The 26,421-nt window shown below is 48.3% G+C and overlaps 1 protein-coding gene across 5 annotated transcripts in view; it reads right to left on the bottom strand.

Annotated features, from left to right (window-relative positions):
* The window catches only part of LOC100121750 (rap1 GTPase-activating protein 1), a 148,529-nt gene that overhangs the window by 104,303 nt on the left and 17,805 nt on the right, over window positions 1-26,421 (bottom strand). For 2 of the 5 annotated variants that reach the window (XM_032596515.1, XM_031923382.2), the window contains exon 1: window positions 8,445-9,749. The exons of the other annotated variants lie outside the window; for them this stretch is intronic. In XM_032596515.1, the coding sequence (XP_032452406.1) occupies window positions 8,445-8,485 (41 nt within the window). In that variant the 5' untranslated portion in view covers window positions 8,486-9,749. Of the gene's footprint in view, window positions 1-8,444; window positions 9,750-26,421 lie in introns of those variants that run through there. 5 annotated transcript variants of the gene reach the window in all.

The raw sequence follows: 26,421 nt of genomic DNA on the forward strand, positions 1-26,421 counted from the left end.
AGACCCATTTGGACGCTAATTGAGGCCGTTTTATCGCGACGGCTTACGCATAATATTCCCGCGCTAATGATAAGCCGCAATTATTAGAACGATCAGGAGAAATGATTTTTAGCTCTTATACGGAAACGTGCGTTTAGTCGATTGTAATAAATTCCGCTAACATAGTAACAGGTGAAAGTATGCTTTACGAACCGCGGATTGATTTACAAGCTCGTCTCTTTTGTGTCTGCTTGTGGTATGAGTTGTTCCTGCGCGTGTTTTTGCAGTGTAAAACAACCTCTACCGCGTTGTAACAATGTATTATGCATACCATAGAAATATTTCGCCTTTGCGAAACGCAGCGTTTCAAAACAAAAGCGCGATCACGACTCGACTAAATTACCCGCGACAGTCCACGGCTACATCTTATTAAAAACTTTCCAAATAGCTTATAGTCGCCCGGGCTTAATAAAAGGCAGAAACACAGCCGAAAAAGGAAGCAGTGTTCGTAACTCAATCCCAGGCTCGAACAAAATAAAGCCACGTGTCTTTACTGAGACGAGAAAAAACTACTCCCGGCGGCGCTCGTTTCTTCTTATAAACCCCGCGAAATACGGTAGCCGAGAGCATTACACGAAAGCCCGAGAGACAAGGCTGCAAGGACACGCAGATACACACACACACACACAGCCTGTGCAACGCAAAAGCGAACTTTTAATAAGGCGGCCGGCTCAATTAGAAAGTGTATATACCTCTTGCGCGCGAGCGCCTGTATAGGCGGCTTTGTTCGCAAATCGGTGCCCACGCCAGCAACCGCTAGCAGTATAGTGCACAGGAGAGGAAAAGTGTCCCTCCGGCGCTGGAGGACGTAGAGTAATATTCCGTTTCGCCACACGCCGGCCGTCGCAATTTCTGTGCGCGAGCAGTGTGTCTAGTGCGCGCAAGAGCGACGGGGCACGTATATTTTCCGGCGCGCCGAAATGAGCGACGCCGCCGCCGCTGCGGATTTCAATTTGCCGAGCGGAGGAGTAGCGACTGGCCGAGTTTTCTCTAATTGCATATTGTGCGGAGATGAATGTTTCGGAGATTTTTCATTGACTGCCTACTGCACCGCTGCAGCTAGTATCTAGACTTTATTATTGTATGGTTTCAGCCGCGCGTCGCTGCGGGTAATTATTGTGCACTGCCTGCAGGGGTACATAATGATATACTTTGGCAAAGCCGCGTGTGTCGCAACTGATGCACGTGGGATGGCAATTACACGACAGTAATGCAATATTATATTTCAGATTTTCGATGCGATGTCTAACGACTGTTCTCATCGCAATTGCTCAACGTTCCTACGATGTATTAACCAGATGATTTAATCGTCGAAACGGCCAGCCGGCCGCGCAAAGTTGAATTAAAAAGACAAGGAAAGCTGTCCACGGCGCGAGATTAACGACCCGGCCCTCGCTGGAAACGGGCTCTCTCGCGCGAGAGTAAACAAATCCATTAGCACCTATAAGCGGAATGTAAAAGCATCAGGAAACGTCACGCGCGACTGCATTTAATAAAAGCCGTTACTTAACAAACAATAAACGTCACTCTCGAGACTGCAGTGAAATATCCAATAAAATTTTCCTTCGCCGCGCCGCCTCGTCCATACGCGCGCACGCGAATTCCAATCAAAATCATAAATCGTCCGCTGCAGCAGCGTTGCGGAGCTTAATTAGCCCCCCGAAATCCTATAAATCTCGCGGACGAGGGCGATAAATTACCGCATCAGAAAAATTGTCGCTAATGCGCGAATAATCACAGGGAAACAATTTTACAACGCGCGGACGACGAACGTCTATACCGATGAATTATTTTCCCGCGAGGAGGAGCACTCAATTACCGCCGCGGCTGATGTTCGATTATTGTGCGCGAGTTACGTGGATATTTGTGGGAGGATCTCGCGTGGGACGAAGGAGAAATTTTTCACTCGCGACGATCGGGCTCGACGACCTTCTCTCTCGCGCATCGGGAGCGATATGGAAATTATTTTGTGTAATTGCTGCTGTGTACTCCGCGCGTCGCTTCTTCTATTTTTGCTCGAACGCGCAGTCTATATACTGAGGCTAAATAATCGGCTCGAGAAGTGATAAAGCGCAGCTTTTATCGTGACCGATAAACAATTTTAAAATATACCGGGCTGAAAGTTTCCAGATGTTGTACTGTTTATATGAAGGAAGGGGGAGAGCAGATAACTTCTTCCCGAATCTCACATAAATAAGTGTAAACATTTTTTTCAACCATGGTGTCTCTCTGACACGAGAATTAATTGATTCGAAGACATAACGCTCGTGTAAACTAGTAAAATCCGAAAACACGCGTCGTAAAATTCATAAAAACCCTCTCGGATTACGTCCTGCGGTAAACAGCGCGCACTGCAATCGCTGCAGAGCGCATTCGAAAGAAATCCTTATCGAAGCCATTAAAAACTATTAAGCCTCGACTATACTGCAATTGGTGCTCTTTCTCCGGCGTCTTTATCGGCGACAAGGTCGTTTACCTCCCGGCGATAATTTTTTGTAGGTCGAGTCGTCGAAAAACTTTACGTCACAATTCATAGGCACACATCCGCGCGGCGAAGTGAAACGCTTCGTTATACGTAATAACGGACATCGAGAGGCAGCGCATCGTCGTCGCAACGGGAAATCGATTATGCGACTGCGTGAAATAATTACCAAACAATCGTTATGGAACTTTTTTTCCGGAGTGTAATAGAGTCGTGGTCCGCTTCTGTGCGTGGATACGCAGTACATTTGTGTGCAGAGCGGAGAGAGCGGAAAAAATGTTTAATTGAACGGAATGGAAACTAGACTCTCGTGAGCGCCGACTATCGGAAGTGCAGTGAGCTCTGAATTTTTAATGGACGGCTACGCTGCTGCTGCTGCTGCTGCAGCGGTGAGTCAATGTTTACCGTTGCGTTCGGAGTAGGTTTTTGATTGATAGAAAATTGAAATTGGATTACGCCGCGCATGATTCGATGATGATGACAGCGTTTACTTTCCAGAGGCTCGGGTAATTCATAATTTATATGTAAAGTGTTGGGTGAGTTTTTGGTCTCGTCTTTCGCCTATATGGGAAATCAACGGTTGGTGTAATGACAAGGAAGTTTGACTTTTGTTTAAAAAATGAATTCACCGTAAGTCTACTCAACGTCGTAGGATATAAAATTATCAAAACAACTCAAAACGCATCGCGCGGCATTATCGCACCTCTCGCGTCCGAGGCCGCAAAAACGCATTCAGTCCCGAATTTACGATCTCGCGGCAGCCGCACCGAAATAATTCCAATACCGCGCGCTGCTGCGGCTCGACAACGAGAAAGAGAGAGAACGAGCCGCTCTCGCAGGATCGCCAGGCACGCGCCTCGTCAGCCGGCATACCGGTAGCTGATCGTTAAAACCGCGGCCAGCGAGAGAGCCATTACATAAGCTTGCATTATACTATATTCTCCTCTTATCGCCGCTGCTCTCACAAGCTCATCAAGTCGCGCTGCTGCTCCGCTCGATATATACTGCGGAGGCAACACGTGTGACGCTACTGCAGCTGCTGACAAATAGCGTGGGCTATGTACGTCGTTAAAGAGACCGATTCAACGAGGGATTACCTGTAGGTTGAAGTGTGATGATATAGGCTTGCGGGAATTGGGGGCGACGCGTGGGAAAACACGCGCATTCCGTGCAATGATAGGATATATAGGACGATTTAACTGTGTACGTACAGATAAGTTGATTGTGATAAACGTTAATTATACAATTCGCTTTTTCTGCAACTAAAGTCACATCATAAATTATCGACGGATCATCCTTGTCTCGCACTAAATTACCCTGATTGCCGATTACCATCGGCCGTGAACCGATCTCGGAATAATATATACACCACTAAATATAATCCCGGCACCGTAAATCGTTAAGCGCGCGCTTGCATCGAGAGCTTTGCGGGGGCCCTAAATTAATGCTTTTATAAGCGTTCATTCGTTACCATTAAATTTCAATCGCGCACTCTATCACGTCCATTCAACCGCATTACCTCGATCGCGAGTTTATATTGGAATTAACTCTTATCAATTGCATGACCCAGAGAGAGAGAGAGAGAGAGAGAGAGAGAGAGAGAGAGAATGCTATACACCCCACGCGTGTACATTAACGATGTAGGCCGCCGCTGACCCACTCCTCGATCTCTCATAAAGCTGCCGCCGCCGCCGAGTTCGTATAAGTATAATATTAAAAATGCATAAATGAAAACCTTGCGTCTGCCGTACATCTCTCTCGCTCTCGTCTGCTCGGCACACGCTCTGGTAACTCTTTCACGGCCGCGAAAGAAAATCGCGGGAGAGCGCTTTCATTTCAGCCAACGTTGCTACTAATGAGCTCATCCCGCGCGCGCGCGCACGCGGCCGCTTTAATCACTCGATATGGGGAGTAGAGCATGTGTAGGGTCACGTCTATTGCCGCTTGCTTTATTGATTTCGGAGGAGGGTATTATTGTGCGCGCAGCCGATGATGGCGAAACTGGTGCGTCGGGTAATTTTGCAAATTGGTCAGCTCTCGTCGAGGATAACGTTTATGCGCCGATGTTTTTCCGAGCGAGATCGAGAGCGATGACGTTTCGAACGTGTCCGTAAGTTTAGACAAGTGAATCACTCTCGTAAGTCATGTGCGCGGCGCTTTTCGTATCGTATATTCAGAATTTTTTCCTATACAAATTAGTCACTCGACGCCCGCCAATCGATGGATCGAAATTTCTAGAACAGGAACAGCTCATTAGTGCAGCATTGTAAAACACAGCCGCTCCGAGCACGCACGCGAAACTCGTTAAGCGGCTAATAGAGCCAGCGGAGCAGGTAATAAAACTGCGGCACTATAAGAATATAACACAGCGAAAGATCAAGGCTTAGTTCCAAACAAAGCTAATGCGGCTCGAAAATTGGAATCAACAACGTTATATTCTCCGCTCCGCTCTCCCTTTCTTCATCTCCAGCCTGACTCGAGAGCTAACACCGCACACAGGCAGTTGACACAGAGCCTATTCACGGGGCGCGTCAAGTGTCCGCCCGAATTACAGACATCCTCGTACACGCGAGAGAGAACTCGGGGCCCCATTTTTCAAGACGGGAGAGACTCCCCGGGCTGCCGATGCTCGTTTCCCAAAAACGCTCGCGTGATAAATGCGCCCGAGATCCACAGCGTCAAAAGACGAAGGCGTGCCTCCCTCCCGCTCGCTACTGCGCGCCCGCGCGGGGAGAACGTTTAACGATATTGCTAGCGCGCGTTCCATCTTTTTTCGGCATCATCTCGATCGCATAAATCAGTCATCGGCCGTGGAAGGAGACGAGTGAAATAAGCGTTGCGCGCAGTGGTCAGGATCCAAACGAGCCTGCGCGGCTTGACGAAGTTTAAATCATACACGATGAAGCGTTTTTTTGAGGGATCGCGCGCGCGGGAGAGTGGTATGTGGGATGGAATTTGTATTGTGATGCGTGCGCTGTGTATAATAGCCGTGAAAAATCGAGGGTAAATATTTGAGCGCGGATTTGTGAGGTTTCTCGGATTGTCCGCGCAAGGCTGCGACGACGATGACTAAGTGTTTGGAAAGCGAGATATTACGAAGGACGATCGACTGATCGATACGAGCGATTAGTCAAGCTTATGCGGTGCTCGCTCCGGAGTTATTTTAATGAAAAATCATGTGCGCATACAGAGCACCGACGATCCAACGGCAAAGAAAACAAAGCCGCACATCTTATTAAATCGAGTAAGGACTACGCATCAGCGACGCGCCTGAGTCACTAGATACTTATGCGCGCAAAAATAGTAAAGCGCGCGTGGGCGTACACGCAAAACCGCCTGATTTACTTCCTCGCCATTTCAATCAGTGTCCGAGCGTGACATGTTTACGACACTCTCTCTAGCTCACGACTCCCCGACGGGACATTATCAAAACGAACGTTTTGAAACTGCAAATTATGTCCGAGAGCGCTTATGATTTGGCAAGCCATGGAAATGGGCTATAGTAAAAAGTATCATTATAATATTATCCCTATAGCGTTCGACGTCGGAAATTACCAGTTTTAAAGAGTGACCTCTGAATGGAAAAGCAAATGAGCCAATAAAACGTGGAAGCTGTGTGTAATGCACAATGCCTTTCGTCGCGAGTGTGTGAGTGTAGACAGGTACGAATTAGCCTTTGGTGCCGATAGGATCTTTTTCTTCACTAGAATATAATTAAGCGCTTAAGAGCGTTCGTATATTTACTCAGTGTCTTTGTCGATAGATTATAAAAAAAACCCTGCACGCACACGGCTATTATGTCGCTCGACGAGCTGTAAAGTTCAAAATGAATAATAACAGTCGATTCGCGCCAACACTTCCCACGCGTTTTCGAATAAAGTCTACCTGACGCGCGTACGTGTCTGCCGCATTGAATAGGTCAGCACACGCATAAACTCGCACTTTCTAATTAGCCCATACGCCGGAGAGGCGCGAGCAACCATCGTCGTGGCGAATTTTGTAAAAGAAAGCCATTAATACCATCGAGCAATCGCGCGAGTATGCAAGCAACAAAACCCCATAACTCACACCCCACGAAATCCCCAGCTCGCGCCGCGCGACACGAGACAAAACGACGAGCGTCGCGCGGCGAGCGTGGGCTGGAATGGCTTTTCAATTGTAATTGCCTCGTTATATCCGTATGTGTACGTGCTCGGCACACGCGCGTATCGCGTTCGAGAATCGGCTTTTCCGCGACCGAGCGACGACACTGCACACGCCGCGGATATTTCCGCGGAATATATAAGCTGTTCGCGCATGCACGCGAGGAGGAGCTTTAATAAAGTCGGGAGAGAGAGAGAGAGAGAGAGAGAGAGAGAGAGAGAGAGAGAGATAGAGAGAGAGCTCGCGTATATATATCTCACGCGTCGATAAATCAGCCTGAGCGATTGCACTTCCTACACTTCGGCACCTCATCCGCGCGGGAGAGATGCACGCGCTTGCCGTGCCGTGCGGGAGTGCGGGGAGAGGGCGATTTAATAAGTTGGACTTGCAAATTAATAGCTCGCTAAAGGTGGGCCTTTTGTTTCGCTGATTTATGGTGGAAAGCGATCGGGAGGCGGTAGCGGTGCAGAGTAGCTGCGCTTCTTCGGCGCAACGGTGCGTTTTTCACGGCGCAGAGAAGAGGAATTTCGTTGTTCGCGGCGTTGCTTTGAAAAATTGTCGACTCGGTTCTTATCCGCAAAACCGCGTTGGAGTGTGTATAGATGACTTGACTTCAATGCGCATTATATGTCCGTATGCACACGCGTTATTTCGCTGGAAATTAATTAAATTGCTGCGCGCGCGAGCAGACCGCGTTTCTCTTTTCGCGGATATAGCGTGAGCGTTGTGCGATACCGCACAATATAAACTTAATTGGACTGTAAAAGTTTATTTTCAAAAATACGAACGCGCCCACACACGAGCACCGTGTTTATTTTATCGTGAAACGTACGCTCTTTCGATCAATTGTGCGTACACACAGGCGCTTTTGTTTCGCGTTACGTTCGCTAATTGAAAACGTCGTGTGAGTAATCTCGTCCTGCGCAAACAGCCATCAAAATCGAGCCCTGCGCGCGTAATTAACGTGCTAACGCGCAAACGTCGTCCGTATAATCCCCCCTGTGTGTACACGGTCTCCATTAAAGAAATCGTGCGCGTTCAAACAGGTGTTTCGTAAATCACCGCGACCCCCTAACGGTATACATGCTTCTCTCTTTCTCGCTCGCTGAAAAATCTCTCCCCTGTTCGTAACGACGGAGGAGGCCGCGAGTCATCGCGATAAAAATCGCGCACCTCAGGACTCGTAAAAGCCGGGAACGGGAACGAGAAGATACTCTTAGTCGAGGTTCGACTCGTTTCTTTCCTCGTGTTTCCTTTTCGAACGGGGACAGCTGCGGCACATGTCGCTCTTTCGAGCGCGAGCGAGGAATTAAAAAATAATTACGGCAGCGAGCCGCAGAGAAAGCTGTAGAGTATCGCGGCTCGATTGTGCTTGCAGTGCGAGAAAATTCCCTCGGAGAGAAAGCGGGTGCGTGTGCCTCCCCGCGCACGCGTATGCGATATTCGAAAACTCCCCCGAAAAAAAAAAAACGAATGAATCACCGCGAGAGGCAGCGACGTGAATGCGCCCATTCAAACGCGCTCCCATTATCCGGCCATTAGCGCTCGCATCGGGGCCCAAAGAGCAAATTCCTCCTTCAACTCGACGACAATCGCGCGCGACTCGATAAGCCGGAGCGACAAAAAGCCAGAGAGAGAGAGAGAGAGAGAGAGAGAGAGAGAGAGAGAGAGAGAGAGAGATAGAGAGAGAGAGAGAGAGAGAGAGAGAGAGAGAGAGAGAGAGAGAGAGAGAGAGAGAGAGAGAGGAAGGAGAAAGAAGCGCAGCAAAGGACGCACTCACCCGGTGTCGCCGATGTAATCTAGCATCCGTATCTTGAGCATGTCTGCTGTGCGCGTGTGACGTAGAGCGAAGAAGCAGTTACGTGTATCCCTCGACGGAAGGAAAAGTCGAGGGGAAAATTTTTCGCCGGCTTGGCGAAGACACGCCCCTCTCTCGCCACGTGCTGTGTGTTGTGGCGTGACTCACGCGAGTACTAGTCGTAGTAGTAGTAGTAGTAGTTTGATTCCGATTTCACAGCGTTCGGCAAAGCCCTTAATCGCGAGTGGCTTGACCTCGCTTCGAGATCGATCGCTGCAGGCTCCAATTAGCTGCGCGGCGGCGATCTTCTCGTGTTTTGGTCCCGTCGCTTTATTAACACCTATGCGGAACCTCCTCTCTTTTTCTCGCGCGCACGTCGCGACTAATAAGCGTCCGGTTGCGGGCTGTCTCTGCACTCGCCAAACTCGTTCTCGTATCTCCGCGTCGTCGCTGAATATTCACGTAATCGTCGCACGAAAATTGCGCATTCCGCGGGCGTCGTCCGCTCCGTTATCCCGCCGACAGGACTCCTGGCATCGTTCGGCAAGGAGAGAGCGATAATCGGCGTCTGTGCAGAGCGGAGATCGGCACTGTATCACTGAACACGCGACTGAATGCCGTACACTCGCGCGGACGACGATGGAAGCTCTCGCGAATCATCCTCGGCGTTGAGCCCGGGCATCGCGCACTTTCCGCGGATGTATGCGCGCCGATTTTCAGCTGTGCGGTCCCGTTACCGATCGGCCGATCACTCGCCGCCGGAAAACCTCTTTGTTATTCGGGACGAGCCTCCGTAGAGTCGCGAGCTCGGCCTGATGTGTGCCGATGACCGCGATCGCTCGCTCGCGAACTTTCTATTGTGTATCGCGGGGCCGAGGATTGTCCGCTGCGATTCAAGTTTAAGGTGCTCGCTGTGTGCGAGCAGAGACGACTCGGTTTTCGCGCGCTATCGTCGAGAGAGCGAGCGGCGCTGCACTTATCACGCCGCGCTATAGCAGTGCTACAGCGATACTAGGTTCGACCGCGCACAACAACAACAATAACGACGCACTATAATGGGGCATTGCGTCTGTACCTCTTTTCCATCAACGTCGCACTCAGTATGTTAAGCACTCGCGTCTCAAGTTTGCCGGCGACGAAACACTGGCCGCAAGGCGCAAAGAACACCGTGTACTGTAACTCTCTGTCTCGGTGTCTCCGAGTCTCCGGGAGCCGAACGCGCGTGTGTAATATCGAGTGTGCCAGCGCGCGCGGGACCGTACTGTCTCGGCGTGGCTCGGAACGCCGGGCTTAGGCCTCTCTCTCGCTCGCTCAGCTCGATGTGCATCGCATCGCTCTCTCCCTTCCACCGGGCACGTCTCCTCCGCCGCGGCGGCCTATCTCTCCTACTCCCTCGCCGTTCGGCTTCGCTATCGGCTCGTCGCCTGCTCTGCTGCTGCTGCAGTGGAGGTGGAGGTCTTTCTCTGGCTCTCGGCCTGCAGAGAATATAAGAGAGGGAGCCAAGCGACGATTGAATCGAGCCGCCGCATGTGCGCCTATGTGCGTGAGAGATAGCGAGACGGCGGAGAAAGGTCGCATGTGTGTTTATTGATGCAACGAGCTCTGGGCCCGCTGGTATAAATACGCGCCAAGGGAGTTGCTGCTGCTGTGTAGGTAAAGGTCGAGAGAGCGACGCGTGGTAAAACAATCAAGCTTTCGACGGGAGGAAATGAGAAACGGGCTTTTCTTTTTCTTTTTTTGTGTCGCGTGGTGGAAAGAATATGGGAAAAGGATTGACGCACGCGGAGACGACGAGCTTCCGTTTTTTTTCGACCGTCGCACGCTAACTTTTCGAGTTGCGGTTAATGGACGCGAGAGATTGGATCTTGATTGATGCCTTTAAATTAATACTTCGTTTGCGGGCAGATTTGTTGCTGGCCGAGTCGGCTTGAATTAATGAGAGTAAACGATTGTTTTTGGAAACGGCGTTTTCTCTCTAGAAAATAACAATCGAATTTCCTTCAACAGTCACGCGAAGATTCCGAGTATACAACGCGCGGGACGATTTGCGTATATCAGTATGATTAAACCGCGAACTAGGTCAATGCCTCGTCCGCGTCGCATCAGCGATCTAAATTAATCACGGGAATGTCTGTGAATCACCATGCGAAATTCGCGCCTACGCTATTATCAAAAACCGCAGCTCCGCGTATCCCGAGAAACCTGCGACACTTTTCCTCCGCTAAATAGTACACGCGCAACAAAGTTTCGCGGCCCATCCATCATATTCCACGACCGATAATGCATCACCGATATCGCCCGCGATATTCTAATCTGACTTTTAGACAGTCTCTCTCTCTCTCTCTCTCTCTCTCTCTCTCGCGGTCATAGTAAAAGCTCTCCCATAGCTCCGCGAAGCGTGTAACCTCCTTTTTCGCCGCTATCGCGCTTTGGAAACGACCTTATCAAGCCTCGAGAGTAAGAGAGAGAGAGAAAGAGAAAAGGGAAGCATCGTTTCTCGTGAAACGGAATATTTCGCAAGCATTCGGAGTACGCATAAGATGCAGGCTAAAAAGAGGAGAGTATCGGCCCTGTGCGCGCGCGCATTATCAAAAAGCGCCGGGCTTTCTAAGAAGCGCGCCAGAAAAAGAGGAAATATGCAAAGTGCGCTCGGCGCGACTCGGCAGTTTGCTTTGCCGAATGCGGATAGAGGGAGAAGAGAGAAGAAAAAAATTCCTCGGAAAGCTTCGGACCGACCGACAGCGCGCGTGTGTATATGGAGCAGTTTACGTCGAGTGCCGAGAGAGCAGCGCAGCGTTGCCTTTTTGGAGAAAAATACTTGTCCCCTCTCGCAGGCGCTCTGCATAAAGTTTTGTAAGAGATGCGCGGACTTTGAGAGAAATAAGGATTCGTTATTTTCAAGAGACGTGCGAGAACGTCGAGGATCGTTTACGTGTGTTCTTTGCATTTTATAGGTTGACTGCTGCAATTAAAAATCAGAGTAAAATGCTGGATATACACTCGTTTCCTCAAACGGCGCAATAATCGCTCCACTAAATACATCTCAAACAGTCCCGTGTAGTCTTAACTAATAGCCGCAGACTCGACGATATTTTTCTACACTATAAAACCAGCGGTTCAAGGCCAAGAGCAACAAACCACATTTCCCTACTACCCCCGACAACACAGCCACTTTCCACACCGCGCGCAGCAGCCTCGGGAGTCTCGTATTTCAGAATTTCGACACCACCAAAGTCTCACACTTTCCTCTCTCGAGAGAGAGATGCCCCAACAACAGCCCGCTCGGTAGGGAGTATAGCATAGGCCATACCCACATGCTGGCGCGCCCATTCTCGTTTTTACAGCGATTAAAAAGAATACCAGCGCGGAGCATGCGTGCACCCGAAGAAAGAGGAGACCGAGAGAAACAGAGAGAGAGAGAGAGAAGGGGAGCATTTTTCGATAAGCGCCCCCTCTCGCGCGAGCGCGCATTTTGTTGCGGGCAATTTCGGAGGAATGGCTCTTAAATGAAAGTGGACGCGGCAGCGGCGGCGAATATTTCGAGAAAATTAAGCCCCCCTCGTCGGTCGTTTAGATAAAGTATAGGCGCACGCTAACGTATTTAGGTAGCCGCTCCGTGGAGATGTAGGACTTCTCTCGTATGTGTAACGATCGGCAGTGCGCGGAGCTTTACGGAGGAAGAATTTAACGTCCGACTGTTAATACGATATTTTGAACGTGCGGCTATTTGCGTGGCTTATATTTCGATGTCTTATACTTGGAGAACTCGGTCGATGGACCTTCTATTTATATTGCACATTTTTATCGGGGATAACTTATCGATTTTTATTCTGAATTAACGTTATGGATCAGTTTTCAAATTTATAATCGTACAGCTCCTGCAAGCTGTACTCGAGGGTTGTATAATTGTAAATAAACTTTCAAGTTTTTTTAACGATCATTCTTGAACACGCACATTTTATACTACAATATCGTTATTATCCGTATCTTATCGCGTAAAATTTAACGATCTCGAAGCTTTTATGCGAAGCCATTTGGTTTTCGGTACACACACACGCACACACCGACAACACGTTCGTAAAGATAAACACAGTACGAGGCATTATTTGTCGGATCGCTATTTTACTTCCACGTCGACATGTCGGGGTAACACGGTAAGCTGTGGCGGACAATAGATGCTAATGTGATTACGCTGATCCTCGCGATGATGTCCTGCTGGCAGTCGGATCAAAGCTGCCGCGCTCTAAGATGCATATCACCCATGGATACACGCGATATCAAATTATCTGCGCTGTGTAGTGGCAAGCTTCTGGACATCGCCTACATTGAGATACAAATCAATCGAGCGCTATAGATATCCGTGGAGATAAAATCGAACGACCCAGAGCGTTGGATTGGGTGAGAGCGAAAACGAGATCACCCGAAATAAAAACAAATATTTAGAAGACTCTTTTTTATAGCGAGCAAAAACGCTCTCTCTCTCTCTCTCTCTCTCTCTCTCTCTCTCTCTCTCTCTCTCTCTCTCTCTCTCTCTCTCCCGCACACGCGTACCGTTATACACCGCAGAGACATATCCGAAGGCGGCGAGCGAAAAAAACGAGGCATAAAAAGAAATGGTATAAAAAAAACATTTCGCCAGAGATGTCGAGTCGTTCGTGTCCGGTTCCGGCGTCCAATTTGTCTGTGGGAAATCACATCAGGCCTGCTGCTGCATCGACCGAAAGCCACCGTCGTCTGACGCTGCTGCTGCTTCGATCGTAAATTTAATTGGTTCGCCTCCTTTGACTCTTTTGCCCGTTTTTACGCGCGCTTGTTGACATACGTTGAGGACATAAAAAGAAACGGCTCGCCATGTTAGAGCGAGGGAAACGAGTTTGGAGTCTTATTAATTAATTACACGTTTAATAAAATCCACGCTTGCGCATACGTTTTATATTAATTAATGCATTTCAACGTTATTACGGATTCGTTGATACCGAATGAATTAGCCGTGAGTAATGTGTCGTCACTCCTCTGCACGATGTTTGTTGTCAATCAAGCGTATTTTTAATTAACGAAAAACAAACAAACGATACTTACAATACTGCGTATCATAAAGTCAAATGCCGTGTTCCTATGCAAAACAACCGGTATCGATAATAGCAGCCACAAACATACACACACACGCACACAGACAAAACAACTCGATCATTCCAGTTTCCACGAGCTGAAATTACCGTGCGCGCAAAAAAGAGAGCTCACCGCCAAATTTTCCATTATTCCCGTATACAGATAATCTGTACACCGCAAGACAGCTGGTCTATAAGTATACACGCGGAGACCAGCAAAACGGTATTTCGAAACCCGCGGCGGCATCGGCTAAGCAAACCGAGGCGAATGATAGAAACGCGCGGAGATGCCGATTCTCGCGCTCCCGCGAGTTATCTATCCTCGATCAGCGACACAGCATAAGAAAGCCGAGTGTGGAGAATCGCACGGCTAAATCTCAATCGAAGTCGAGCGAGCCGCGACTGGCACCTTATTCCCACGGGTCAACGAAACAGCTCGCTGCTGTGGAAAGACACTTTTTGAGACTCGCTCTCTGTGAAAAAAAAGAAGCAAGTAAGTATTACGCGCTGCGATTTTCCGCGTTCGTTACGCCGATAGTGTCTCTCTCGCGTTCCGTTGTGTCCATATAGGACACTACTCTCGTACTCTCGTGGCTTTTGTGCGTGGAAACGAGGAAGGAGTGTATAATCGTTCGTTAATGGAACGACGCGCGCTGTCTTTTCGTTTCGACGCTGTTGGCTTTCTTGCGCAATATTAGAGAAATCCTGCGCGGGGGAATAATTGTAGAGGCTTATTGCTGTGCGTGGATTACAATGGGTGTTATTTACACTTCTTGGTAAGCTGCAATTTGCTTTCGTAGTTCAGAGTGCATCGAGTTCAGAATAAAATGCGTGAATGTATAAATCGTGGAATATTTTGAGATATCTAACGGAACGCGCGAATCCTGCAGATCTCTCGGAAGGCCGCGTTCTAAGAATCTCAAAGCCACAGACCAATTCCAAGCAGCAACAACAACAGCCGAGCAAAGTGTACCACCATAGACACGCAAACTCGGCCGAAAGCACCACCTCCCCTCTCGAAAATTCTAGAAAAAAAGCCTCGATCCGGTCGAACAGTCTCGAAACAATGGGTTCCCGCGAGCGGGCGCAGTCAGTTCCACTTCTTCGTCTCGCGAAAATTGACGGGCATCGTCTGTATAATCATCGCGAAAGAAGGAGAAAGAACGAGAGCGAAAGATACTCTACAGCCGCGCCGCGAGCCATTCCGGCCGAGGCTGCAACACATGGGTCTTAATTTTCCCCGGGCCCGAGGACACTGACCTCGGCTGCTGCTGCCGCTCCGCTTTTTTTCGCCTTTCAATAAGCGCATTAAGTGCACGTGTGTGCGTCGTCGCCGTCGCTGTTGAAAAATAAAAATTACACTGTGCAGCGCTGCGCTGCAGTCGATGTCGGCTCGTTAGTCGCTGACGGAATGGTTTTGTAACCGAAGGCTTTCGTGTGAGTGTGTGAGTGCGTGTGGTAGTCGCGGGTATGTCGGTCAACTGATTTGTAATGCGGTAATGGCCGACAGTTGCGATTGTCTTCGATTGTTTGATAATTTCAAGTCGGTGAAAGCATGCATAATTAACGCCGGAAGATTGATTGCGAGTGCGCGCGCGTCTTTGTTGCCCGTGCGCTTCCGTATAAAAAACAAATTTCACTTGCACGTAAATTTTGTTTGCGATTTTTATTATTTTTTTCAAGCGTTGTTTGTTTTTCTCAGTATACTTAAAATACATTGTAAATGTACACAATCGCAGTGAACCTTGGTTATCTATTTTCGTCAGTCGTTTCACCGCGTTTATATCTGTGTGTATTTATTCATTGAGAAGAATTCCCCGCAATTTGAAAGCGTGAACAGTGAGCGCAGAGTGCGCATTGTATAAACACGCCTCACTGATTAATCTCACAATGACATAATATCACAATGAAGTTGCTGTTACTTCCGCCTCTGGGCGATATGAAAAAAGCCGTTACGCGATAAGCAGACTACTTTTTTTTTAACCACAGAAAAGGCTCATTCACGGGCAATTTGATTTCAAGCGCTACAATGAAAGCTCATTGTTTTCAAATTCTTCTTTTTGAAAGAATTGCAATTTCGAATATTATGCGGGAATAAACTGCTTGGAAGACAATGAATAAAAGCTGCCGGAGCGTAAAAAAGCTCCTTGCTTCATAAAACCGCTATAAATAAGTCTTAGCCGAAAAATCCCGCCGAATAAATCAGCCCGCACCATTCTTTCCTTTCCGATGAATAACCAAATAGTAGTAGTGGTCCTTGCGGCGCGTGTAACACGGCTCTGAAAGTCGACGAACTCGTTTGTCTTGTCTCCAGTGTGTATTGCTCAAAAGGCGCAAGTGGTTTTCTCAAATTGCAGCATAGAGCGACTGAGTTTCTTTGTCTTTTTTCCAACTTTATGATTTTTCTGAAGCACCATCTAGCCTCTGAAAATCAATTTGCGAGAAGAAAAGTTGGAGCTCGTTAACGTTCCATGGACGCGGAATTAAATTCTTTGCGCATCTTCATCCTTAAAGCAGATCCTTAAAGAAATTCAGGTCAAGTGACTTTCCGCAACTACGTGAAATATAAGAGTTTGAATCCTCGCCGCATCAGCCCCCTCCCCCTCCCCTCGTACGCTCAAGTGTATTCAAATTTCGCGGTTTCGTTCTAACGAGTCTCGTGGCGCGTAATTCAAAAAACGAACCTACGTAACCAAATACAATAGCGTCCTAACCGCACTCCGAATAACTCGTCGCCCCGCACAAGTTGCTCCTCTGCAGAGTGAAAAGTTAATACAGCTGGCAACCGTATAGTGTTGAGGCTCCGCGGTAGCAGCAGCAGCATAGCCGAAGAACGAAAGGAGAAAAAGCCGTCTGTTTATTCATGATATCGCCGTCGCGTGCAGCGCAGGTTAGAGAGTCGCGAAGCTCAATCTTAATAAATGCTCGCGGGACGAGGACATTACCGGGGGCCCCTCGGGGCTCGCTCTTTAATTGTTGACGCTGACAACGAAGAAAAGCTTCTTTATTCATGCGCAGAGCTGCAGCAGGTGGAAGCGCTGCTCGTTTTTAATTTAAGAGCATATAAACGGCCGGTGTCGAGTCTAGCTTAATAAGGAAGTATATCGTGCTAACGCTTTGCGCGAGAGGAATGGATGGGCTTTGGGACTAGGGTTATCGTCAGGATTTTTTTTATCGGTGGACCTATCGATTTTAAAACGAATTCAAGCGACAGGAAAATAAGCGACACTCGTTTACAAAACGATCACGCTGCAGTATACAATAAAATAAAAGCAATTTCCTCGTTCAACCCGACGTAAAAGCTTAAAAATCGCAAAGGAGCAGCTCTCGTTGTTTACGCACGCAACGCAGAAATGACAATCGTTAAGCGCGTAGAATTCCGCGGCTGGCTCGTCGTTTTCCCCGAGAATCCAGGTAATATCGTCGCGCGCGCGCGCGCGTTCTAAGCTCGTAAAGGCCAAGAGCACATCGGAAAATATAAAGCGCGCGCGGAGAGGAAGGGGCTATCACCGCGCGGCGTTATACGAGGCGTAAAACTTGTAATATCTACGCGAGCTCGCGCGGAGATCAAGCTTGACGCGGAGACGTTCGGGAGATGCTGAGCGCGGAATCTCAATGACCGAGTTAATGTGGTCTGCTCTCTATGGATGCGAGTGTCGTGGAATGAAGTGGGGGTGCTAGGCTTGCGAGAGGATATTATGGGATTGATGGGATGATTTACGACGTTGTTTAATTGTAAACGCGGCGATCGTTAAAATTGTTTTGTGCGCATGTGCTGCTAGCAGGGCAAACTTGATTTCTTATCTCCTTTATATACGCTTCCATTTCAAGGATCTCTTCGCAATTGGATGTTTTACTGCGCGGCGAGTGCGATTTTCAACTATCTCTCTCTCCCATTGACCTTTCTTTACACGAATTTCAGTTCAATAAAACGAAATAACACAGAGGTTTATACGCATTGCACAAAGTAAAAAGAACTTCAACAGGACTAATTTGGTAGCTGCATTTAACTCGCGGACATTATGCACAACGAAAAGAACCTTCATTATGCGCATTCGCGAGGCAGCAATTTTTTAGCAGTCATCAAGCGCGTCTGATATGATTTGAGACAAAGTTATAAAGGAGCATGTAGCGCGCGAGCTAGCTCGCGTTGGTATAACTAGGGAAGCCCCGAGGCGCGCCTTGTCTACTAGCACATGTTCTTGGAAATGGGCCAACCTTGTATGCCTCCTTGCAAATTGGCACAGGTATTGCAATGTATTCTATAATTTATCATCACGTGTGCGCCTAGATTCAATTACAAGCTATTTGGAGCTTGCTCGTTTCGCTGTCGCCAGGGATGAGAGAATTTGCCAGCTTGCATAAATATTGCGCTTCTTCAGGAGAATTTCAAAAACTTCGGATATAGGTTCTATACTAAAACTACAAACATTATTATCTTCGGCTCTCTGCACATTGTGCTCCTTAAAGTAAATAAACGAGGCGTTGAGGCAAGCTACTCTCGCGCCGATATTTAAAAAGAAAACAACAAGATAGCCCATTAAGCCGCCGCGGTGTTCAATACCCCGATGGCACAATACCTTTTAAACAATGAAGCTCCTAATAAAAACTGCTTATCCCCCATGAAAACACCGACCCACCACCACCACTACCGCCACCATCCCTCCATCGGTACTACAGCTGCGTATACGCGCTTCGCGAGCAATCTCCTCTTTTCAATTTCCAACAAATACACACACTCACGGAGAACAGCAACAGAGCCCCCGGTTCCATTACACTACTCGGTTATACATCCCGCGCTATAAAATCCCAATAAAAATAAAACTCAGCCTGCTGGCCCGTCTCTCTCAATTAAAAAGGCTCTCCTCGGCGTAAATAAACAATAACACGCGCGCCGCGAGCGAGAGCGATTTATGAATCATCGGCGCGTTCTCGCCCGGAAATTTCATCGACGCGTGCGCTCGCGTGATACGGGCAAGGGACAATTAAAGGGGATGAGAGATGCGCGTCGAAAGGGGGAAGCATAGCAGCGGCGTCGAAGGGAAAGTTTTCCCCTCTCCCGTGTAGGTACTTTTCTATCACGCGTCGGATGCATTCGACGTCGTGTACACTGTATATATAAGTTGGCGACGAAGCCGTTAACGAGATATCGCCTCCTTCCCTTATTCGCTTGCCAAACAAATCAATCCCGTGACCATCTTCAGCCGACGCTATCCCAACGGGCCAGGCGTGAGTTTGCGCAACGACTGTATGGAGATGCCGAGCATTAGACAGCTGATTCCTGGAGATGTAATGGGAGAAGTAGACGGTTGAGGGTATCTATACATGTATATTCTAATTTCGAGCGTGAAGAGATGACTTTTTTGCCGCCGCGCCGGGTGGATTGAGATGTGGCGTGTCGAGGGGAAACGGGGTTAATCCTATCCACGGAATCACGTCGTATTTTCGAAAGTGTAATGCAAGGAAGCTTATATAAATAAAACTTAATTGAACTGGCTCAATTGATTCGAATTAATTTTATATCGCCTCTTTTTTTGCCCGCACTGTCTAGCTTTCAATCCTCTGAAAGTGTAAGTTACTTTCGCGTATTATTGACGAGAATCAAGGCTGCAGAGGAAACTGCTTCGCTCGTTTTTTTTTACGGCTGCAGTGAAACGCAATTATTTTGTCTGAATAGTCGTTGGAAAGAGAACTTCCCTTTGATTGGGATCTCAGAGCTGTAAAACTAATTTTCCCCTGTGACCTTCGAAACGTACGTCTGCGCGATATCGACAGTCTTAAAGATTCATACTGCCTTGATTAAATGTACAGTTTATAGACGAGTTTTACCTTTTATTTCACTCGGGGGAACACGGCTATCCCTGGCAATCCGATAAGGAAAAAAGTTACGAGGGAGTAGTCCATCGGTAAAAATAACTGCGCTGCGGCAGCTATACGCGCAGTACCTATAGATAATACATACACTTTGAGTAAACTGGGTTTCTTCCCTGTGTCTCGTAGACGTCACATTTATACTTGTAATAGCGAGTTAGAAAAGTCCATCTCGGAAAATGTATTCCACAGTAGCTAGCCTCGGGGGTGTTTCATCCTCGAAAAACTATTTTTAAAGGCAGACTCGCTTTCTCCTCCGATACACATCCGCGGCTATCTCCTCTCCATCCTTATTTTCTAGAAATGTAAAAGGATGCCTCGGCACGATTCCAAATAAACAGCTTTCATCGGCTGCGATAGGTACATCTACCCAAAACTATAACCCTTCCGGATCGGAACTCACGAGCCAAGAATCCGCCGACAATCATGCAAAATTCAACCTTCTCTGGTTCAACAAACACCCGTCCGTCCGCTCATTAAAATCGGATCCCTCGCGGCTTTACACCTCCTGACCCCTAATAAGAAAGCTCGCGAGCGAGAGACGGTTTTCATGGCACGCGATATACGCTTATATCTCCGCGAAGGATATGATCGCATCAGCAGCGAAGATGCGGTTACCCGGCGGGAGCCGAAGACTTGTAATCCTAGAGCCAAGGTGTACAGCTGCTGCTGGTAGCCGTTAGCAGCCCCGTTTACGTCATTTTACGGGTATAATATCTCGGATTCGCGGCCGTGCGGCGCTTCTGGTTACACTGCAGTATAGTGTATTAATATATGCATGGAAGGGAGCGAAAGAGCGAGAGATAGCTATAGAGACCGAGAGGATTTACGCGAGGAATCAGCGAGATTCCAGGACGATTAGATGGAGAGAGGGTCGAGAGGGAGATTCTGTTAGTGCAAGCGCGGCGCCAGTGGGATGGGCTTCGTTAGAACGAGAGTAATTCGTGCTCGCCGGAATTAAGGAGACAGTAGTGCAGCAGAGAGAGAGAGAGAGAGAGAGAGAGAGAGAGAGAGAGAGAGAGAGAGAGAGAGAGAGAGAGAGAGCGAGAGATAATGGTTACGTAGTGGCTTAGAGGAGCATTACATAATGCTTGTCCTCGGGGCACTGGTCCGTGTGTATGTACATTGTACATCCTATAGGCAGTAGTACACAGCGTCGGATAATTGAATGAGAGTAGTTTGGGAGATTCGTTCGCCTGTTGCTATCGAGTTGCAGTCGTCCGCTTTAAAGATTCAAACTTCGCGCGGCGCGGGCTTTGAGTCGAGAGAAAAGTAGGTCGAACGAGAGAGCGAGAGACGAGCTTTTGAATAGAATCAGTCGCAAGTTCTTCGATGGGGGTGTAATTAGCGAGCAAACGCAATAGCTCATAATTACATCATCGTCCTTTCTTAAATATCAGCGTCAGCATAGGATGAAAGCGTTCGATCGGGCGAAACACGGGAATCATTACACCTCTACAGTGTAGTGCACAGCCAAAGGCGCGAAGATTTCTTCCGGCCATTTTCATCTCCGAGGAAAAAACTCGCGCGCGGTACACACCGCCTACTACTTTTTCCATTAAATTCCAAACAACGCGACGTCCTCATCAGGCCACCTCTTTCCCTTCTCTTTTCTTTTCTCTCTGTGTCCTGCAAACTCGAGCGAACAAAAAAAAAGGGGGGGGGGGAAGTTGCGAGCAGAGGAAGTCGCCGCGAGGATGAGACTTTTCCAGCTTCAACGATATGGAGCGCGAAAAGTCGCGGGCAGATCTATTCGTTTTTCCGCCACAGCACACCTGCACAGCTTAGCGCATTCGCTTGGATTCCGAGGGGACCAGACCAGAATCATCCCGTGCCTCGATCGATCTCGCCTCGAACCTCAAGGTGGATGGAGAAATTTCCGCACCAAATCCCGTAACATGAATGCAAGTCCCCGCAGCTTGTGTAATAGCACGTGCTATATCTACACATCGGAGAGGGAAGAAATTGTTTTCTCGCGAAGGAGGTCACCGCGCGCGCGTGCGTCACGTGATGTTGGTTTTGCAGCGCGAGTTTCTTTTTTCGCTCTCCTTTTTCCGTTTCGCGCGGGCCGACGTTTATGCAGGGAGAAGTCGCAGACTAGAGCGCGTTTCGAAAATTTTTCCGATAAGGAGTTCTCCCTCCTCTATATGCGTGAGCGTCTATTGTGCCGATGACTCTCGCTTTGCATACATTTTTTCCTCTAATATCCGCTCGGTACACGGATGTCTCTCAATGGTGTTTATTCAGCGCGAAATTGATTTTTATGCTTCTTCGCGTTTAAAGTTTCACGAGACCAGGGGGGAGATGAAGCGTGGGATTTTCCGATTGAAAATTGACGAGGGACTCTCGAACTGGTCGTCTTCGAGATTCTTCTCCCGGCGAGCTGAATAATTCTCGCGTGCGCTGTAAAAAAGCGTCTGAGATTTTGCCCTGAATTCGTGAGCGATCTGTACGCTCCAGATGCGAGTGTGTGCGCGCGAGAGTTAACGACGGCTCATTTTTTTCAAGTCTCGTCCTGCGCCGAGAGAAGCTTCAAATATTAACCAACGTTCGATCTGTCGAGTGAATTCCATTAGTCTCTCTCGCGGGTCAAGAGCGACACATTCAGATGAGAGAAGACCGTATATATAAAGTCTCGTTTTCGAATCGAGGCATAGAGAGAGAGAGAGAGAGAGAGAGAGAGAGAGAGAGAGAGAGAGAGAGAGAAGACGGGAGCGTCGAAGGGGAGCCTGGAAATATGGTAAGTACCTCCTCGACACCGGGGCTGGCGCGCGAAATTATGTAAATTGTTCGCGCGCGCATACATGCAGGCGGAGGCGCAATCTTTCACCCAAACATGCACATACATTTCATTCTCTCCCGGCGATACTTCCCCCTACTGTCTTGTAATGACTCTCTTCTCTTTGATCGAAATGGATGTACGCTTTGGGTCGCTTCGTTTGGCGAAAAGGATGGCTTTGCTCAGCCCGAGAGAAGGTTTACAACGGGTTTTTCTCAATATATTGTGCTCCGGTGAGAGACGCACTTCATAAAGGATCTCCGATATTAAAAGCATTCTCTTGTAGGTGTTTCCATTCTTTTTTCTTGATTTATTCGCATTTAATCCCAATTTTCATTTTTGCACCCACTCTCGCTGCCGGACCACTCTAGATTACGGGCTTTCTTTATTCAGAAAATGCTTAAAATTGTGCGCTATTCTCCTTTTTTCCAGCGAAAAAAGTAGCTTTAAAATGTCCATCTCGGGAATTTTCGCGAATTTCAACGCGATGCATCAGCCCACAGAATTTTTCGCTTCATGACAATTTAATTGTAATTCCCATCGCGCGGGTTTATAATTAAAACCCTTCACTTCTTCAAAACGCGTCCCACACAGTGTAGTATTCAAAGCACAAACTCCCGGACGATTCTTCCCCCGTCGTCCATACACGCGCACAGTCAAACGCATACAGCTTGCATGCGCAGCTCCGCTAATGCAAGCGCATTAACGCGTAATTTCGGCTCTCTCTCTAGCCCTTTTCTCCGCGCTACGCACACATGCGCTGCAGTGTGTGTGTACGGTGGGAAATTGACATTCGAGGATCGTGGAGTATCGCGCGAAAAGTGTAAACAGGGAATACCTACGTAAACTCCATATCCCGCTTATGTTACACCAGCACACGCGCACGTGCTCGTCGCCTACTCGAATTATGTGGAGCACGCGACACGTTGTGTGTTGGAAAAAAGGCTACAGTGTACATCGACGACGGGGGGAAGGCAGGCCCATTAACATCGTTCAACTCTTTCTCTCTTTGGCCGAGGACGAGGGAGGAAGTCGCGCGCGCAATTTATTCTCGTCACGCGTATCCGCGCGAGGCGGCGGCAGCGGCGTTTTACAGATTATTTTTCATTCGGCGCTTTTATTATGTGCGAGGCGCGCGGCGCGTTGCAGCAGCGTGAAAGCTTTTCCTTGCATGCAGTGCAAGTCCAGGCAAAAATTGGATTTTATGGATTGTAACGGACGGAGAGGAGACGAGTCGGAAAGCGAAAAAGAGTAGACGCGGGCTTGAACCGCGGAGCCCGAGATTAACAAGTGGGAGCTCCAACCACTGAGCTAACGTCTACGATGCATTCGGACGCTATGCATCGTAGTACGGCTCCGCGGACTCTTATCGCTGACTCGTCTTCGCTGCTCGCATTGCAGACGTGTGCGTCTGTGACAGGATTTTTGAAAGAGAACCGCTGCGTGCGCCATGCCGATATAGGAATTAGCGGGGGATGAAAAGTCTATTAAGGGGAGTTTTGTTCTCCCGGCTACTGCACCGAATGTGAAAATTGATATTTGTATTAAAACTCGATGTTTGTTGAGAGCTCGCTATATATGGGCTTTACTTTTTCATCGAGGCTTTGAATGATGCAAGTACTGGATTATATGGGTCACGTGTGCGCTTTGTATGCTATTGTTCAGCGTATTCAGATTTTAACAAAATTTTAACGAGAAATCCATTGCATCGTATACAATATTTATTAGCGGTGCGTCACAGCGAATGAAATCGCTAGACACGTACGAAAGCACATAAAGATACAATTACATGCGAGAGCCAGGAGATCCCGAGTAAACACACAATAATTCTCAGCCTCGCGCAGGGCTCGAACTTTCCGCACAATAACCCTCCCCCGAAGACCACATCGACGACATCACTCTCTCCGAAGGAACGAGCTCAATATCATCTTCCCCCGCCGTGTCTAATGCTAGCTTCAATCTCCAAAACTTATACCCGACGCATCGCACAAGCCGTACCGCATTAATCACCCGACTCGCTCGCCGAGTCGCTCAACAATTCAGTCGCGGCACGCGCGCGCGCGCATCACACGCGACTTCCGACGCCTCGAGAATGACTCTCTCGCTGAAATTGCCCCCTGCGCCATTATGTACACATACACGCTCATACGAGTTAAAGCCCCAAAACTCATCCAGCCGAGATCGAGTCTGGCGCGTGTCTCTCTCTCTCTCTCTCTCTCTCTCTCTCTCTCTCTCTCTCTCTCTCAAATATTTGTACCCTTCTCGCTCTCAGCTCTCGCTCCAAATTGATCCATTAATTGCGCGCGCATTTTTATTTACGGAGACGCATACGCGCCGCGCGCATCCCCCTTATTTCCGGTGCAGCACTATACATTGTATGCGCGCAGCCGACGACGTTAGTTTCGCGCGTGTCCCGGTGTGTTTGCACAGCGGCGCGATGCATTAGAGAGAGAGAGAGAGAGAGAGAGAGAGAGAGAGAGAGAGAGAGAGAGATAGAGCTAGACCAGGCTGGAATCGCTCTGCCGCAGTGAAGTGGAACTCGGAAAAGGGCGACCCCTTTTTGCTCTCTCGCTCGCTCTGCTGTATGTGCGTGATGGTATACACATATAGATATAGCTCACACGAATCCCTGATTCCGTCTCTGATACTCCGTCCGTCCGTCGGTGTATGTCTTTCTCCCGCGTGAGCTACGTAGGGTCGTCCCGATGGTAAATAGGTGTTATAGAGCTCGATCTGGGCTACGTAAATGCGGCGGCACTGCGAGAGCGTGTCGATGTTTTCTTACGCGCGGAGCAGAGGTGACGACAGCGAGAGAGTCTTTGGGCTGCTTCGTCGAGTTCGAGAAAGCTACTACTGCGGAGAGTAGAGCTGTGTTTGGATAAATTAGATCTGCAAATGCATGATTTTTCTGTGCAAAGATCAGCTTAATTTTATTACTGAGCGTTGCACAGCGCAAAGTCATATTTTGGGAACTGACCTTCTGAGCTCGCACTGACCGAAAGACGATAACACAATTTATTCGATCTAAAATAGCCCACGTGCTCTTAATACGACTTTATAACTTCTATTCTTATAATTTTTAACGTTCGAGCTAGAAGGCAAACGATAACGAGTGGTATAAAAAAAACGGCGCACTTAAAATAGTTTGTTCAATTCTAACTCTGCGTCAAATAGAGTAATACTGGTAAAAGATTCTCTCGATTTGCTGTAATCAATTAGATACCAACGCTATACGAAGCGCACTTTCGACAATCCTAACCTATTATCCGAGCATCAACTGCATTCGAAAACGCTTCATCCAAAGTGAACGTCCAGCTCCCGCAGCCGGCAATAAAATCAGCCCCCAAAATAACGCCGCTCTCTTCGCTCTCTCTCCCTTCATACTCAGGTTGTAAAACAAAAGTCCATGACGCTCTTACGACTTCACGCTCTCTCCAGCGATTTACCTCCCCCTCGCACGCACGTATACACGCGTACATCCGCAACGAATTCCAACGCAACGCGCGCTATCTCCACGCGCATCAAAAACGCACTCTTTGCACGAGCCCTCGGTCACATTCGAACGATTCAATTAATGCGAGTGCGCGGGGGGTGGGGGCGAAACGTACAGTTTTGCCTGCGCGCTGCGTTATGGGGACGCGCGATGCGCACTTAGGGGTCGCCGAGTGACGGAGTGCAGTCAATTATCGTTTGGCCCAAGGCGTGTGCGCGCAGTGATTCGTTGGCTTCCGTTGTATTGCGCCGCCGTCGAGGTGAGTGCGAGTTTTTTTTTCGTTTGAATGATGAGACACGGGTGTCGTGTGTCACGGGGATGCGCAAGTCCGATGGGCATATGATATATCTATGCGAATCCGGCGAACGGTTGCTATTAATGGAAACGCTTGTCTTGCGAGAGGCTTTATTGGGCTGTGCGGGAGATGCGACGGGTGATAAGACCTGTAATTGTGGCTGATTTTATCGACTCGAGTTTTGGGCGTTGGTGATTTGTTTCTGAGGCGAGATACGGTTCTGCACGTCTGTGGTTGCGAACGCTTGGTACGTATTGAATGAATGGAATATTAAAAAAGGTTAAGACCAACGGTAACTTTAGATATATAAAAATATCTGCACTGGTTTTTAATTAATAACGATTACTACGTATATTGCAAATACATTAAAACGAACATTGGAGGCGTTTTTTAATGAAATATTCGCAATTGAA

This window comes from Nasonia vitripennis, chromosome 2, assembly GCF_009193385.2.
Source record: "Nasonia vitripennis strain AsymCx chromosome 2, Nvit_psr_1.1, whole genome shotgun sequence".
Taxonomy (NCBI): Eukaryota; Metazoa; Arthropoda; class Insecta; order Hymenoptera; family Pteromalidae; genus Nasonia; species Nasonia vitripennis.